The sequence below is a fragment of the Plectropomus leopardus genome, chromosome 18 (genome assembly GCF_026936395.1).
Source record: "Plectropomus leopardus strain MGB_pleo_1.0 chromosome 18, ASM2693639v1, whole genome shotgun sequence".
In the NCBI taxonomy this organism is placed as follows: domain Eukaryota; kingdom Metazoa; phylum Chordata; class Actinopteri; order Perciformes; family Serranidae; genus Plectropomus; species Plectropomus leopardus.
The window spans coordinates 7,962,320-7,980,313 of NC_142193.1; the positions used below are offsets into that span (position 1 = coordinate 7,962,320).

Genomic DNA, 17,994 nt, shown 5'->3' on the forward strand with positions numbered 1-17,994 from the left:
AAGCCAACCTGCCAGCAGGCTGAGTGATGTGCTGCTATATGCTCATTTAGCCTCTGAGAGAACAACGGCCTCATTGCAGTTTCCATGCCCTACGCTCCATTTTTTTTATCAGCATCCTGTGCAGAGGGACTGTACATTCCTCTATAAGCCTTCCTCTTATTTTTTTTATAATTGCTGCTGTTTGAAACTCTCAGCAGCTGCCTCAGGACACAGAAACAAACCACGTGAAAAACTGCGCTTTTAGCTCTCATCGTATCTAAAATTACACACAAGAGCTTTTCCTTTTTGATCATTTAAGATCGTGTATACAGTTCAGATTCCAGAATAGATTTATGATAGTGAAACACTTTTCAGGCAGTGAGATGTCCTATTTTTAACTTATTTTCTCTCATATTTTCTGCTGTATAAATGGTCCCCTGGGAAGTGTGAGAAATGATATAACCCTGTGAATAAACTGCAGAAATGATGGACAAAAAGCACAAAAATCTAAACATCAGCTCTTCTCCTTCACTGCTATAAGAAGGTTGAGGTTCATTAATCTCATTTTCCAGGTAGAAAGGGATCTCAATGCTTTCTTTCTTTCCCCGTCAGTCCTCATAAAGAAGCTCCGTAAAGCAGCGAGAGGCATCCTCCCTTCTGACACAGCCTGTCTTTTTAGTTTCTTCCTATTCAGAAAGAGTGAGCTAACACGAGTGGAGTGCAGATCCTGGTTTCAGGGTTACATTGAGAGCAGAACCCCAGGGGATTGTGGGATTTGGCTGGGATATCTTATAGATCTGTGTGTGTGTTTTTCCAAAGAGTTTCCATAAAGCTCAGATACCATTCTGCCGCACTTCTCCTTGCAAGCCAGAGGACGTGTGAAATCTCATGATAAGGCTTTATCTTATCTAAACCTTTTGGATCATTCAGTCACAATGTGGGCATTCTTAGATTTTTTTTCTTGCTAGTCTGATGCAATTTGGATGCTTTTTAGTCCATTCAGGTCTCCTACAAATGACATTCCAATGAAATGCTTCTGCTTTTTTTCCATTTAGTTTACATCCAATATCATTATGTTGATACAGAAAGTAGTTAAACATTTGTGTCGCAAAATAAGGATGATGAAGTTGAGATGGTGGATGGGCATAGACCAAGTGGAAACCTTCAGGGTGGAAAATTAACCATCGGGCTAAAAACTGCAGTCTTTCAAATGGCCACTTGAGGTCACCTCCATAAGCTAGTCAGTCCCCACAGAACCTCATGTTAAAATTCCCAACCTTATAGCAGAAATAAACATGTTTACTAGAAGTCGACCGATATTGGTTTATCAGGGCCGATACAGATTATTATTGTCAATGAAACCGATAACTGATCCGTGGTACTGATATGCATTTACAATAAAAATGAAAATCTTTCTGTCAAAATTTAGAATTTGAAATATAGCAAACTAAAACTACTTGGACAAGGTTGGGGAAAGATGGCGGTCATGGTCAAATAATAAAAAATCATCTACAACTAGTTTCAGATGCTCACACGCATCACTGGTGTAAACAACAAAAGTATAGCTCCTTCAGGTTTTACCAAGTAAAAATTCCTCTCATGCTGATACTTTCTTTGCGTGTATTGCAGACTGCCTTATATATATATATATATATATATATATATATATATATATATATATATATATATATATATATATATATATATATATATATTAGCCCATTAATGTCTGTAGTGGAAGTTCTAAATTTCACTCACAGCATTTAAAGTGCTAGGTGACATATCAGTTGGAATTTTTCAAATCCGAGGCTAGAGCACCCATTTTTCATAACATACTTTTTTAATTGCTCGTCACAAGGGGTTTCTTGTTTTTCGATTTTTCATGGAAACACATCCAAAACAATAGGTTAGGAGTATCAGATCTTAATAATTTTTTGTACGCACATTGTTCAGACTCTTATAATACAAATTTAAAAAGAAAAATGATAATTAATTGATTTTTCTTGCTCCAGTGTGACATTGTGCACAGTATAGAGGAATTTTATAATGATAAGAATAATCCAAAGATCCATCCCTCACTCCCTCCGAGGTCCACTCTCATCCAGATATGGCCAGTTTGGGTCACTTGTGGCTCTAAATATCTAAGTCAGCGACAGCCAAAATGCCAAACACTAAAAGTCCACAAACCAGTGGGTACGTCAACGGAGGCTATGCCCTTTAATAACGGTCTTAAACAGGCTCTGTAACCAACTATAAGGGAAATTACCTGTTATATAACTCTCCGGTTTTAATTTGTTTGGGGCTTAAAGAGATGCATGCTTAAGTGTGTGACCACTTTGAGTGACAGGTTTGTGCTGTTTGTTGATAAGTCCCCACGTTGGTAACTTAACGAAAATGTAATCTCGGATTCACAGCGTAAAGGTCGGTGTTGTTATTTTGATGTGATTTTAGTCAGTGAAAGTGAATTCTAACCTTTTGGTCACCTTAAAAAATCTTGTTTGGTGTTTGGTTGAACAGACCTCTAAGCCTAACCCTTGAGTTGATTGTTCAGTTTTTCTGGTAAATCGCCTAAATTCAAATCTGTTTATCGCTAGATAAAAATCAACATTATCACAGTTAATCATAGTTAACCTTCAAATGCACTGTGCTAACCAAGCTTGCAGCTACCATTAGGGTTAGCTCCACCCTCTGTCTGTGGCAAAAGCCAAAATGCCAAACTTGAGGCGTCAGAATAGGAGTCCACAAACAAATGGGTGGCATCATGGTTACTACATCCATTATTGTTTACAGTTTATTGCAGAGACACTTTTGTTGTTTACACCAGTGATGCGTGTGAGCATCTGAGACTAGTTGTAGATGATTTTTTATTATTTGACCATGACCGCCATCTTTCCCCAACCTTGTCCAAGTAGTTTTAGTTGCCTAAACCTCACAATAAATAAACTACAGCTGTTACAGATAGTTTCATTATCAGTTTGTTAATTGTCTAATCTGCAGTTTAAAAAGTCCATTAGAAGTTTGTGGAGGTCCTGAAAAAGTCATTGTGGGACTTGTTAAGCTGCCATGCTGCTTACGTTAGCATTTAACTAAGTACAGCCTCACAAAGCTGCTAGTCTCAGTTATATTAGCAATTCTGAGGGCTGTTAAGGCCAATACGAACATTCTGTCTGATAAGATGATCATAATTCTGGAAGCATCTTTCTAATGCAATGCAAGCTGAAAATGAAGGTCAGTTCATATGATATAGGATACACATTTGTTTTCTGGTTATCATATGCATCATAAAATCAGATGGGGTGTCCTGACAGTGCACGGGTCACTGTTAACTGTCCAGAGAGATTGTCACTTATCTTTTCCACGCAGCAAACGTCCAATCAGCAGCTAAAATACTGCAGCACAACACAGCTGAAGCTATCTACTGCCCTCACTGCAAACTTAAAGGGGGAGCAGAGCAGAGATAGGAGAGAGTTCCTTTTAATGTTACACATCAATCGACTTTATCCACCCACTCTGCCCTGTTGCCCATGCGAGCAAAAGAACATGATATGACTCCTTTATCACTCTGCTAATAATCTCCCCATTTATATATCTGTCCGATCACATCCACCCACCTCCCCTCAGATGTCTGATTGGAGAGCACCGTGGTGAAGTTCAGCAGACAGATCTGAGCAGGCCATGCACCGCTGCATCTGAAAATGAACAGCAAGCCAGTGATGGCTGCAGATTAAAAGCTGCTTCTTCCTTGTAAAGCACACTGCAGTAATTTCTGGCCCAGTATAGAGCATGTGGAGCCTCTGTGGTGGAGGCTCCTGGGGACGGCTGATAAGGTGGAGCGAGCATTTATCATTATTTATCCATTTAGTGGATCATATTTCACCATATGAATAACAGCATTATTTAGAGAAGTGCTGAAAAGCAAAATGGGGATTTGATGATAATAACATCACTTACTGGAGAGGCTGTCATGACTCCAACATTTACTGTATATGCAAGCTTGTGCAAATGTTGCAGTTCTACATAACCTTTAATGAAGCAGCAGCATCACATTGTAGACTTCATTACTCAGTGTTCCCTTAACATTTCCACAAGCCTCCGGATCCTCAAGTTAGTGTCCATATTATTCAGCAAGTGTTACACTAGAGTGCAGGAGTCACTACCCCCAGCAGAACAACTACTACTTGGAGCATTAGCACTACTACTATTACAACTACTACTTCTACTAGTACTAGTACTGCTACTATTACAACTGCTACAACTACTACTTCTACTAGTACTAGTACTAATACTATTACACCCACAACAACTACTGCTACTACAACAAAAAACTACTTTTAGTCGCACTATTACTGCTACTACAACTACTACTACTATTACTACTACCACAACTACTACAACCATTACTGCTACTACAACTACCACTATTTCTGGTACTACTACAGCTACTACTCCAACTACTACCACTAAAACAACAACAATAACAACTACTACTACTACTACTACTACTATTAGACAAGGCAAGTATATTTATATAGCACAGCAGAAGTTAGCATCACCCTTATTCTCTCGTCAAAAGCCTATTGGACTTTTTTCATAGGATTTTGGATAATTGCAGAAAAGCTCCGTGGCACACCATGGTTTATTATACATATTTTGTTCAGCAAGATAGTGGGGTGTTTACTGACGTATTTTATGTCCTGTAAGAAAACATTACAGACTCTTAAGCTCATGTTAACCACAGACCTTACTCTAACTAAAATTCCTAAAAACTGGGCCATTTGTTGGATTGCATGATATTGTAAGATGCACCCTTTCTTGTAGATTTCAGATAGTAATAAATATATATGGAGATGTAAACAATGAGTATCTAATTGGAACCAGTACAGTACAGTATCTATGCACAAGACCAATAGGTATATTATAAGTATGGCTGTAGTATAAAGTAGTCAAATTTAAATTGGCGGTGAAATGAGTGTTTGTTCATGACAGAAGCCAGCGGCCGTGAGCTCTGCTGCAACCTGGGAGGACACTGACAGCCGACCTCTGCCCCCAGGATGGAGGAGCTACATGTCACCTGAAGGACAGAGGTACTACGTCAACAGCTGCAGTAAAGGTAAGAGCCATACCTGTAAACATAAAGAAACCTCATTACATCAGCTGAAAGTAATGGTCAAATGATGGTTGAGTGAGTTTTCATGTCAGAGTCAGACCAGAGTATTTTTTTCTATCTCTTTTATCTTTAAATATAAATATGTCAAACAAAAAATACTTTAGTAACTGTAGAGCTGTTATTATTGGTGAAGTTGTCTCATAAGTAAGACTCAATATACTTGTTTTCTTTTTGGCAAATTTCATTGAGAAATACTTAAATGAAAGTGACTTTGTTCAGAATCTAATGTCCACAAGCAAAATAAATTTCTACTTCGAGAGGACAGCGATCACCACAGTTTAGGAAGTGGTTTCATATGAAGTGAAAAGAAGGGACCAAAAAAAAAGTGTTTAATTTTACTTACCAGAATTTCCCAGATATTTTTAGGAACACTGCAGCATTTTGGACCAGACTAGGATATTGCGACTATTAAGAAGTCGGGCTGCACAATTCATGGAATTATTATCAAAATCTCAATATGACTAAGTGCAATATCAAAATTGCAGGAACTGCGATTTGTTGTTAAGGGTGAAATGTGTGACAACATACAATTATACGTGAAAAATTGTAGTGCTACAGAGATGCTTTGGCCTTTAAATCATATTCCAGACATAAGGGAACATGCTTGTTCATTGTTTTACTTTTTTTCTGCAAAAATGAAATGCAAAAATTACCATTCATACTAAACTACAATGCTTATCCCAATCCCAATATCTAACCAAAATTTGCAATATGACTTTTTTATTTCATGTTGTGCATGAAAGAAATTTGTAAAAAAAAAAAAATAGGAAAAAGAACAAACACATAAACCAAAAAAGTTAGAAAGTAAAAAAATAATAGAAAGTTACCTGAAAAAGTGCCCAAAAATTATACGTACATTATACGTTATACATTATACAAACATTATACGTATTGTACAGATATTCATGGGGCCCAAATAATGATTAAAGGAGGTTGACATGTGGTTTGAGTGAATTGCCTCAGGAACTATTGTATGGGTTGCTATAAAATTATCCACTTACATTTAATTCCCCCATAGGATGAATTTTAATAATTTTTGTCCAGCGCCAACAATTGTTCAGAAATTCAGATTTTGCATTACTTTTGTTTTATGATCAGGTTCCTACAAAAGATAAAGATATTCCCATGAGCCTCAGCTGTTGGCTACTTACACAGACAACACAGATGGTAAACAGCTTAACAAATACAGCCAAACGTTTCTATAGAATGGACATTATATGGTGATATTGTCTTTTATAACTAATTTCTATCAGTTTTTCAAATTTGATTACAATTTTACACTATTAGATTCCCAGATTGTCTTCATTTTAACTGGAATGTAAAAGAGATAAAGGCACATGAAGTTTCATTTGTGGGTAAAAAAAAAAACAACAAAAAACAATCTATTGGTTCTGTTGAATGCAGAAATCACTTATTTATATTCAGTAGCCTGCAGCTGCATAGAAAATGAAGTGAGTTTCACTTCCTCTTGTGTTTTAAGTTTGCTTATCATGTCATTAAGCTTTCAGAGCCTCACCATTGTGAACTATGAGGACTCATTATCATTCCTCCCCATCATCATGTCTCAGCAGTCCATTCAGGCCGGCAGATTCGATCCACTTTAATCAGATTATCTTAAACGTGTTGCACAGCCAGTATCTCAGCAGTGAGATCTGTGGATTCAGAGGTGGAGGGATACTTGTCTTCTCCTCTAATACACTGTTTCCTAACAAGAGACTGAGGAGTTATATTAATACAGAGGCTGGAGGGCAGGCGACCTTTCACAAACATCTGCTCCAGTATATGTGTGTGTGTGTGTGTGTGTGTGTGTGTGTGTGTGTGTGTGTGTGTGTGTGTGTGTGTGTGTGTGTGTGTGTGTGTGTGTTTTACACCTCATTTGGGATCGAATCCAGGGGGACAGGACAGACTCCCATGGGACAGACGAAAGGCTGCATCAACAACAACTCTGGCAGTGATTGCACTTTGGCTCACAGCACACACACACACTGAGCAGGAAAAAAAACAAAAACACCCAAAAGCTATTTTTACATTCAGCAGCCATATGCTGCAGCAGTCACTTTTTATTTCGTTACAGTTTGTTGTTGTTTCGCATCTGAGTGTGGAGCTTCAGAAGGCTGCTACTGAGGCTGTGTGTGTCATAGAGATGCCAACAGTGTTTATTAGAAAGCTGCTTGTTGTTTAACGCCTGTGTCATTTAATGGAGGAGGTGCGCGAATGAGGATCAGTTGAAATCCTTACACTTAATCCCTTTTGGAGTTGTAAATATGACAGTGGGATTTAGAACGATGAGAAAGAATTGCAAAGGGGGAACTGAGGCTAAAAAACATGACTGCAAATGTAGGAATTTCTTATAATTTGGTACCAAGTAAAGCATAATATTATAGTAGTGTAATATTTGAAGTGTGTTAAAGAAATCAGGAAAAGGAAGGGTGATGTGAATCAGTATTTCACATATTTCTCATCATTGCTACATTATACTCAGCGCCTGTGCTTCATGATTTAAATGCGCACATTACAGAAACACATGTCCGTGATTTTTGACTTTCAGCTTTCCATCCACTCACACATTTGAGCATTTGTGCTTTGAGTCTGCTTGATTGCACTTAAGAATCCATTGAGAGAAACGCAGATTCACCCACAGCTGTTACAGCGTGAAGGACTTCCTGCTCAACTAAGTGGAATGATTTGTGATTACTTTGTGTGATAGACGGCTAAAATACAGGAAGCAAGTCAGAAATCATCCAGGAAAGTTTTTTTTTTTTTTTTCTAAAAAGGTTCACACATAGATGGGAATCTTTTTGCTCATTTTTCAAGAAATGAAGTTTTTTAAGTACTGGCACCAAAAGCTTTAACACTTTTTGTTTTTACTTTTACTGAGTTATATTTCAAAGAGTTTGGGGAATTTGTAAAAAAATTAGATTGGCCAGAAGCATAAAATTACCATAAAGGGACAAAATGTCTTGTTCATTGTACACAGAGTTTGTGGTGGGATGCTCATCACACCCCCAATTACTTGAAAAATTGAAATGTTTCAGCATAGCAAAAAACATTGTAATATAATTTTGGATTAATGCATGCCATAAAACCATAGACTGTATTAAACTGATGGATATAGCCCCTGTGGTGAAACCCACTAGTTTGTGGGCTCCCACTTTTGAGCCTCAAGTTCTGCAATCTGGTGCACATGGAAGAAGTTTTTCTTTCTCCCATAAAGTCCGATTTGAGAGAAATGGATTTTTTTCAACCCAAACAATGACCTTTTTCCTTTAAACTGAGAAATCCCTGTCTGGGTACTTTTGGCAGAGAAACTTTTGGATCCAGAAGTGGTGACCATATATGGATGAAAGGTTTGAACTGAAGAAAAGCAAAAGATGGATCTGTCCAGTTTGGTCATGTGACGCCTTGTAGATAGCAGGTCACTTAAAGCAGCTTCGGCCCAAATTATGTGTAACTTTAAGCACATAATGTGCAGAAGGAGCTGATGTTATGTTTTTGTGATATATTTTCCTTTTCAGCTGTCATCCTTCCTGTTGTTTGTATCGTTCCAGAAACAACATGGAGACGTCCCTCCTTGTCTGCTGAGTCCCCACAGAGACCGCTGGCACGACAGAGCTCCTCACCATATGGTAAATCTGAGCCTTTATATCCTCAGCCACTCTTTTTTGACACAAATTGTAAAAGGCACTAACATGTTTAAATAAAAAACCCACAAACACTGAAAACAGACGTTGAACGAGTTTTATAGAGGTTTAAGAGGAGGTCAGTATAATATCTGTATTTATTGCTAAATAGCTTTTTCCATTAAGATTGTTTCCATTTGGAGCCACAGGTCATAACTTCATTTTTCAACATTACTCCTGTCAGACAGATTAAGCCTTTTGGCAGCCAGTCATCAGTGGCAGTAATCTCCTTATTATCCTAAAACCAGATTCCTTCAGCTGAGCAGTTTAAGTGACACAATACGAGTAATCACACTGTATTTCCAAGAGACTTAGAGACATTTTCCCAAAAGGTTTTGCACAAAACCTTTGACAAATCCCTTGTAATACATTTCTCTGCCGTGGCCTACATTATCAAGAACCTCATTACTGGAGGAAATCCTGCATTTTCTTAATGACTGGCTTATTATGTTTCATCGCTGCCAGCATCCTCACTAACGACATCTTAGCAGATAGCAGATGGTTTTCTTCTTTCTGCTGGCATGTGGCCTAAACACACTTAGAGGAAAAACGAGTCAGCTGCAGGGGAGTTTGTCAGCATTCAAGCAGACAAGTGTGATCCTCCTTAGAGAGAAAGAAGTTTAATGGAGGCCAGGTTTAGAACAGAGCAGCCTGGACGTCTCCTCCAACCTCTGGACTGGAAACCAGGGATTTAAGGGACTGATTTCAGACAGAGAGAAGTAATGATGAAAAGTAGATGAGATAAGACTGGATTGCTGAATTCGGTCATAGCATTACAGGGGAGGGATGAACACACATACAAATACTCAGAGGTATTACAAACAATAGAAATCTGTTTGTTTTTGTTTGCACAAAGCAAGAAGTATCTACCGTTTTTATTTTTTAGGGCATTTATATCAAAACTCCTCTTCTGTTTACTCTTACTGTAAAGCATAACCATATTTTTGGAGACTCTTGAATCCTGAGCTGTTAACATGAACGCCTCTGTCATATGTAATTTGGTGCAGCAAGCTTACACTTTTAAAATATTAGCTAGAGTGTGGTTGAAAGTGAATCTGCAAAACAATGGAATGTAACCCTTTGTCATTGTGTTTCTTAAAAATGATTTTAAAAATTCTTAGACTAGTTGTTGGCAGGCAGCAGGGCCTGTTTGGACTGGAGAGCTGTGGAGATAGCCTATACTTTACAAGCCCAGACTCGGGATTAAGCATCTGCTTTTACTTTTGTCCAACAGATTTAGAGAGTCAAAATTGGCAATTCCTGTCACCACTGAGCCATCTATGAAGCAGTGGCTGATCAAAAGGGAAAGAACGGCTACAACACTTGGGTTGTTTGAGGTTGGAGAGAGTGATCTGATTTAATGCAACATGTAAAGGGGGATTGGATTTAAATCTGAATCTAACTAAATCTCCATATACTCTATTTATCTCCGAAATACGTCAAGTTACAGAAGCTTAAGACAGTGTTACTTCTGCGTCACTGTGAATTTCATTTAAATTATAAAAATATATATATATATATTTTTTGTCTTTCCTCTCTAGTGAAATTGAAAACATCAAAACAATTTGATTTGAAAAGGTTAACAACAATGACTATCACTACACACTATCTTCAGGATAATCCATAGACCCTCCAATGTGGGAAGTCATTTCTGAATAATTTAACATTTGGGAACACACTTTTTCACTTTCTTCTGAGTCAGTTGAAAAGATTAATACCACTAGAGCTGGTACCAGAAGGGATGAAACCTATCTTAGAATAAAGAGTGGAAGCAGGTGGAAGCAGGTGGAAGCAGCGAGCCTGGCTGCCTTCAAAGTAATAAAAAACAACAAAAAAACAACACCTACCCTCATGCAAATTTGTGTTCCCGAGGACAGCAAAGGCATGACACACCCTCCTGTTTGGCGAGTTCTTTTTGCTTTCGTTAGTCGGATAGGTTCAGATTCAGAAAACTTTCTGTCGTGACAGAAAATCGTCTGAGATGTGGCTTAACATACAGTGCCTATATATAGATGCAAATTTTGTGATTTAAGGGGATTTAAGAGGTTTTTCCCTGCTTTTAGTCATTATGCAAAGCTAGTTTAACATGTCCTGTTTCCAGCTCTAAACATACATGACAATAACATGATTTTACTTGTCTAACTCTCTAACTGAAAAAAACCCAAACAGAATAAGTATATTTACACCAATGCTGAATGTTGAAGTACTTCTGTAATTGTTTAGGATTGTGCCACAAGCGCGGCATCCCCATTTTCATCATGAAGCTAACGATAAAAAACATTTCTCACCATAGGTGAAATACAAGTTCTGTCTCTAAAGGATGCCTGCTCTTTTTTGTGAAATCTGTCTTACCATTTTTCAAATGTCAGGGACCTGTTAAATTTTACTCGTCACTACCAATGGTCAACAGAGGTCATAGATTTCATAATGCCCCTTTAAGCAAAGTGACCGTCGTTTTTATTTTTGGGCATTGGCCTGTTTTCTCTGGTCCTGTTCCGATCTGCGTCCACGGCTGTGATGTGTGGCCTCCGGGGTCACACTCTGCCGGGCTCACGTGTTTACCTTCAGCTGGAGATGGGACGATTTGATATGCAACGAGCAGACAGCTCATGAATCACAGGCGATGAAGAACCATTAACGGCCTAAAGGATGAAACCAGGGACGTTACTACAGAGCTGTGAAGCCCTCTGGCCAGGCCCATTAATGACAATCCTTCACTATGTGGACATATGCGGATATATGGATGTGGGAAGAGAATGTACAGAATTGAAATGTGAAATAAGAAGAATTCAGGGGTAAGCGAAGTAAAAAAAAAAGGCCATCTTAGGCCTTCAACTGCTTATAAATATGACAAAAGCTGCATGAAAGAGTCATTATTCTGGTGTGAGGGAGAACAAATCAGTGTTTGTCCTCTCTGAAAATGCACAACAGCTTGGACACACCAGCATTAGGATGTCACACAACAAAATCTCAGTAAAATGTGACCTTATCGCTGCAATTGAGTCGCCTCTCAAACTGTTGGTTCCTCGCTTCCCTCCTGCTCGTCTATGTGGAGTTATTGTTCGAAAATAGGACTCCAGCTGTCACTTTCATCAATAATGTGTGGTCTATACTTTCTTTTTTTGTTTTCAGCCAATGGATGCCACAGCGGTACAAAGACCAGCCAGCCCACAGAGAACGCTGATGTTGCCCTGAGGAAACCCACCATGAACAAACAGGTATGTTTAAAGAGATGCAGTAAGAACTGTCGGTTCTGTTTGCACACGAAGAGGTTCAGACTGCCCTCAGTAAGAGGCCTCACATATTGGTGAAGCTATTACACAGTGTCCATAAAGGGAAATAGATAGATAGATAGATAGATAGATAGATAAATCTATATCTATCTGTTTCCCTTTATGGTTTTATGTGTTTTAAGTTAATTAATTGATTGACCAACAAGTCCATACAATTAAAGTACAAAATAACATTCAAAATACAGCCCTGGTCATGGTGTGAAAAAAACAATGTTGACTGTGTGTTTAAATGTAAATTGGACGGTTGGTGTCCTTGGTTAAAGGCTGATGTTTTGTTAATCCATCCATCTCAATCTCCTCCTCCTGCGGACTTTGATGCTCTATTTTAAAGTCACTCAGCTTCCTTCTTTCCTCTCTTAATTACTACGCCCACCAGAGGCTTTATTTTGGGGATTTTCTCAAGCAACTGATGCAGTCGTTCTAATGAGGACAGTCTCATATTTGTGTTGTTTAACTCACACCCCTCCTCCGCCAAAAGTTTTTTAAACCCGGTAGAAAATAGGCAATAGACTGCTTTCCCATAGCCAGCAGAGCAGTGGCTTTGGGAAAGGCGAGGATGTGTTTACATGGGTTGTTTCCAGCGTGGCATATTCAGTGTCACAGACCAGCAGGAGAACAGGTAATCGGTAGAAAGCAGCATGGACAGCGGTCTTCAGAAACTTTAGGGTGGTTACTTCTCTTTATATTTCTCTCATTTATTCAGTCTCTCTGTCAAACTCCATGCAGACTAATTTGGATCCATGTTTTAGCGTTGCTTAGGTGGAAACGGACAGTGATTAATGTGATGCATCATTGCATCTCGCCGGCTGAGGAGCTGAAATTAGCGCACTCACCTGCATGTTGTGTTTCCATCGATTCTGATCGCAGCTGGAGGCAAGTCATTTGACCCAAGTGTGAATGCTGATTGTACACGTTCCCATTACATTAAAAAGCCAGATGTTAGCAGGCATTATGGGGTTTTTTGTGCAGTGGGAATGAGGCTTCATAATTTGGGACGTTATGTATCATGAATATGAAAACCTTTCCCTTTATGGTTTTATGGAGTGCTGACAGAATAAATGAAAAACGGGAAGGAGGGATAAAATCTGAGCAGCTCCAATATTTTTGAAGTCAGTATGTGGCGGTGGATGGGAAACCCTACCCTCACTATTTTCTGTCTTTCTCCTTGGTTTTGCGATCCTCGCCTCACTTCAGAAGCAAGCACCATCAGTTCAAACGCAGTGCACTGCATAGTCTGCGCTTTGTAGATGGATTGAATGAAGCCTCGAGGCAAATTATTTGCCACAAGGATTTTTTCTAATCGAATTATTCGAGTTACTTGAGGAATTGTTTCAGCCCTACAATACTGTATTGATTCACATATTTTTTTATTATATGAATGAGGTAAATGGCCCCTTCCCTTCTTCCTAACCCTCTACATCCTTCCAACTCCCTTGCTTGGACAACACTCATCATCTAACTCTGCTTTCATTGTGATCTCAGCTACACACTTGTACCTTTATGTGCAGCCACAAAACTTTACTGATTCGTAACTGAGCTAACACAGTTTTGATTCTATCGTGGTGACAAAATATTTCCATAGGCAGACATATAAACACAAAAAACTCAAAACTGCCTCTGTGGAAGTTCCTACTACAATAGGTGTCTCCAGGACCACATTTCACCATGACACAAACACACACAGAGACTTAAGAGGTTAAAACAATACCAGCCATCACCATGTTGTCATGTCTGGTAATAACTGACAGCTTCATCAGTTTGCCATCCACTGTCACAGTCTCTGTCCTCTTGTCCTGGGTGGCCTTAGTGCAAAAAAACATCAAATCCACACTGGATGCTTCCTCCCAACGCTTTCAGTTCACCGTCTGATACAATATAAAGCTGCCGCGCTCTGTCCTCTGAAAGCAGGGCCTCTCCCACAGCTCTGATGGACCCGGGCCAACATCGATTACATGCCAAATCACGTGACTAATTACGAGTCAGATGAGGGCATACCGTGTCATGATCACACAGGAGAGTATAGATGGACAGACAGGTGGTGCCATATGGACAGCTGAGATTTGGACTCTACTTCTCAGAGTTTTGTCAGCAGCAAAGGAGGCCAGCCAAGACAGTAGAAACTCACACTGGGAGTGCTGGGGGCCACCTTGGGGCGAAACCTTGACTGTGATGGTTAGAGCTGCCCGCCGCCGCCGCCATGTTCTGTTCAGCAAAGGTGAGAACGTGATTGTTGTGCTCCTTTGTGGCGTTTGTTCTGGCTGTGATGGCGTTGTTGGACCAGGCGGATGTTGTGAGAAGGTGTGAGCGCTGCGGTGATCACGTGTGCCGTCATAGTCGCTCCGCTCTGCGCACAGCTTGTGTTTGATGCCTCGGGTGAAGCGCTGTCATAGAGAGAGATGATAACGATGTACGCACATACTTACTGTAAACATGAGTGTCGCACTTGGCAGACAAATACACAAATATTTCAGTTGTTGTGTTTTACATTGACACACAGTTCCTGATTTTGCCTCCTTAGCTCACTTTTATAACCCCTTGGATCTTAAACACACATTTTTTCCATCACATAAACACACACCAAGAGGCTGCGTTTCATTGGCTGCCTGTTTTCCCTCCTGCTCTCTCTCTCCTCCCCTCTCTTTCAGTTTCCCTCCCAATCGTAATTAGTCTTTTAAAGATCATCATTCAGCCATTTCCATCAAACCAACCCCCACCGCCGCTGCCGCCACCACCACTGCTGCTCCCTCCGCTGCTCCCTCCTCCTACACTATCTGCCTCTCTGGGGAGGGAGGTGTGCCAGGGATCATGTAAATAAATCCCCCTCCTCTTCTTCCTCCTCTTCTTACTATTGCCTTTTTTTTCTTTTCTCCACAACCTCGCTCAAGCATCTCCATCCACGAGCTGCCTTGTGGTGTTTCTCTCTCTCCCTCTCTGCATGGGCATTGTTGGGTGAGAGGTGGAGGTGAGGTTTGATGGGGGTGGAGGGGACGGAGAGCCCCTCGCAGGCAGCATCCATCTCCTCACAGCCTTCAACCTTAAAACTCGTGTGACAGCAGCTTAACCGGAGGCTAGACTTCACCACGCCACCCTTAGAACCCCCCCTCCGCACCCCTAACGCTACCTTCCCATCGCTACCCCCCCTCCTCTCCCCTCCCCCCTTTTGCGACGCGACTCCTCTCCACTCACTCTGTAGCTTGTGAGACTGAAGGCAGCCTCGGTGCGTGGAGGGAAAGCGAGAGAGAGAGAGAGGAGAGAGTGAGGCTTTCCCAGAATAGAGAAGCAGGAGGAGGTGAGAGGGATGATGATGGAAGCCAGCTTTGACACTGAGGAGAGTTTTGACGATCCCTCCTGTCTCGCCCCGCAGCCCCCGGGCTCTGTTTCGCCGGCCAAGAGGCAGACCAAGGAGGTCAAGGAGACCAAGATCACAGTGAGTAACTTAAACCTTCTCCTATCCTTCTTCATCCTCCTCTGCTCTCTCCATCTTCATCCTCTGCATCTCCTCATGTTGCAGAAACACTTTTTACCATCTATCTGTTGACATCAAACTCATAATACATGATGGGTTCTGGTGGAGCAACATGGGGTTCCCTGAATATTGGAAGCCACGTTAGTGTGAATGAAAAAGCTATCCATGAGTCTCGTACTCATCTCTGACTGACTGGCCTCGATCCATAATATTGATTTAATGGCTGTCAGCAATAAATTAAGGCGCTCAAGACGCTGCAGAGTGTTTTTCCACCACACTATTTGCACCATATTGAAACAGTGAGTGAGCTGATCTGGTTGGTATTTTTAGAACCGCTTCTGTCTGACAGATAAAGAGTGTTTTTGTTGCTCAGTTTGATACTGCCCCCCCCACACACACACACACACTTGTCCCCCCCCCCCTCAAAGGGATCCACATATATCTGCAGGGCAGTGCAGGTCACACAGCAGCATTTGGGAAGTGAACACTTTGTGCGCCAGACTACGAGGAACTCCCCCCTTTGATTTTTTAAGCTGCAAAGTCCCCCGAATCAATCTGTGAGGAAACTCATGACAAAACACAGGAGAAATCAAATGTCTTCACCAAGTATTGACAGTGTCTTTGTGTTAAGATGCTCAGACAGAAACTGTGGTTATGTAATCTGTTATAATGTTGACTGTGAGGTGGGGGGTGAGGCAGCAACCGTGTGGTGGTGATGGTGAAGACAGACAGAGATGGTTTTGTGTCTCGCAAGGGTCTGATGTTGCGCTTGGTGGGCTTCGCTGACCTGCTGCAGCCACAGGAGCCGTCAGTCTGGCTATTGTGAAAAACCCCAACCAGACCTGCGTGAAATGCAGCAAGTCCAGTTTCCATGGTGACAAAAGCAACAGCACTGATTAATGGGTGCTGAAATGGAAAACATTGGCATAGGAGGAGAGGAGGGACTGGGAGGGGGGAGCCATTCAGAGATTCACTGAAGACATACAGTTTAAAAAAAGATTCTCCCACTCTCTTTGCAGGGCCTTTTCTCGCTCACGGATCTATTGTTGACTCCTTGTTCATGAATCAAATTCTCATGTAGAGCTGAGGCATGAGAGCATTTTTCTGTCTTTTAAAAACAATTTCGTTTTTTGATGAGTTCCCAATAAACTGGATTGCAGAGAAGTGTTCATTTTTGAAACTACAGCTGGTAAATAGAAGAAAATATTCAGTGCACACTGCAGCGGTGTAAACAAAAATCATGCATGAATATGAAATATCTCTGCAGCAGCTGGTTAACCCTTTGAAACCTGTGCAAATTAGCTGGATTCCTTTTAAAAACAAGAGGCTTACCAAGAATTGTTAAAAAAATAAAAAATAGAAAAAATTATTTAAATGTCAGTAGAAAATTACCTGAAAATAAGCAAAAAAAGCGCGAATGACCTGAAAGAAGCAAAACAAAAATTACATTTGAAATGGAGGTTATATATATATATATATATATATATATATATATATATATATATATATATACTCTTGTTTGCATTTTTTCCGGCTCTTTTGCTTGTTTTAGTTTTTTTCTGCTTTTTTTTTTTAGTTTTATGTCTGTGAATATATAATTATAAGAATGATAAATTTAGGCTAATGGACATTCTTCTGTTATTTAAAGCTAATTGTTTTGATAATTTCCTGTCACCTCTTACCAATTTATTGCAATTTGAGGGACATTTCTTTTTAAGTTGTTCATGGCCATTTATTCCCATGTTTCCAAGAAAAATATAACCAGTTTGTTCAGGCTTTAAAGGTTTAAATGCTTGTGTCAGGCATCTGAACACAGCACACGAAAACCAATGTGGATCTGGGTTCCAGAGGGTCAAAATAAATATAAAACACAGGTGGTAACAACTGAAACTGTAGCAATGGGGCTGGATGACGTCAATCCACAAAGGTGTCTTTTTGTTCGCCACGGTGCACCTCGCATTACACAACCCTCCACAGTTGTCATGGAGACGCACACATCCATGACTGTTGGCAAAATGGACCCTCGCAGGACGCCGAGGCTTTAACACATCAGATAGCAGCAGGCACTGTAACCTTGTTTTCACCTTCAGAGAATGTGACCAATCAGAACAAATGCATTTGGATGTTTTTTCAGCTTATTAAACATTCAATCACGTGTGTGCAGTTTGACTTGTTGCTATGCTGCTTATGCTCTGGCGTCGGCACTCAGGGGAACAACAGCTCGTTAAGAGTGTCATCTGGCCTCGCTGACGGGGCTCAGAGGCGGCTTTTTTGATTGGTCATTGAAGAAGATAGAATAGAGGGAGAATAGAGAGATTTGTTTCGTTATGTGAAGATGTGTGTGTGTGTGTGTGTGTGTGTGTGTGTGTGTGTGGATATGGGGGGGTGGTCTTTTACAGCAAAAGTAAT

At 40.4% G+C, this 17,994-nt stretch overlaps 1 protein-coding gene across 3 annotated transcripts in view; it reads left to right on the top strand.

Annotated features, from left to right (window-relative positions):
* Positions 1-17,994, top strand: part of LOC121957196 (growth arrest-specific protein 7) — a 46,070-nt gene that overhangs the window by 2,960 nt on the left and 25,116 nt on the right. Inside the window, exons 3-6 of one of the 3 annotated variants that reach the window (XM_042505724.2) lie at positions 4,966-5,089; positions 8,695-8,772; positions 11,959-12,044; positions 15,484-15,546. In XM_042505724.2, coding sequence (XP_042361658.1) covers positions 4,966-5,089; positions 8,695-8,772; positions 11,959-12,044; positions 15,484-15,546 — 351 coding nt within the window. Of the gene's footprint in view, positions 1-4,965; positions 5,090-8,694; positions 8,773-11,958; positions 12,045-14,111; positions 14,335-14,837; positions 15,547-17,994 lie in introns of those variants that run through there. The other 2 variants (XM_088091182.1, XM_088091181.1) reach the window with 2 other exon arrangements.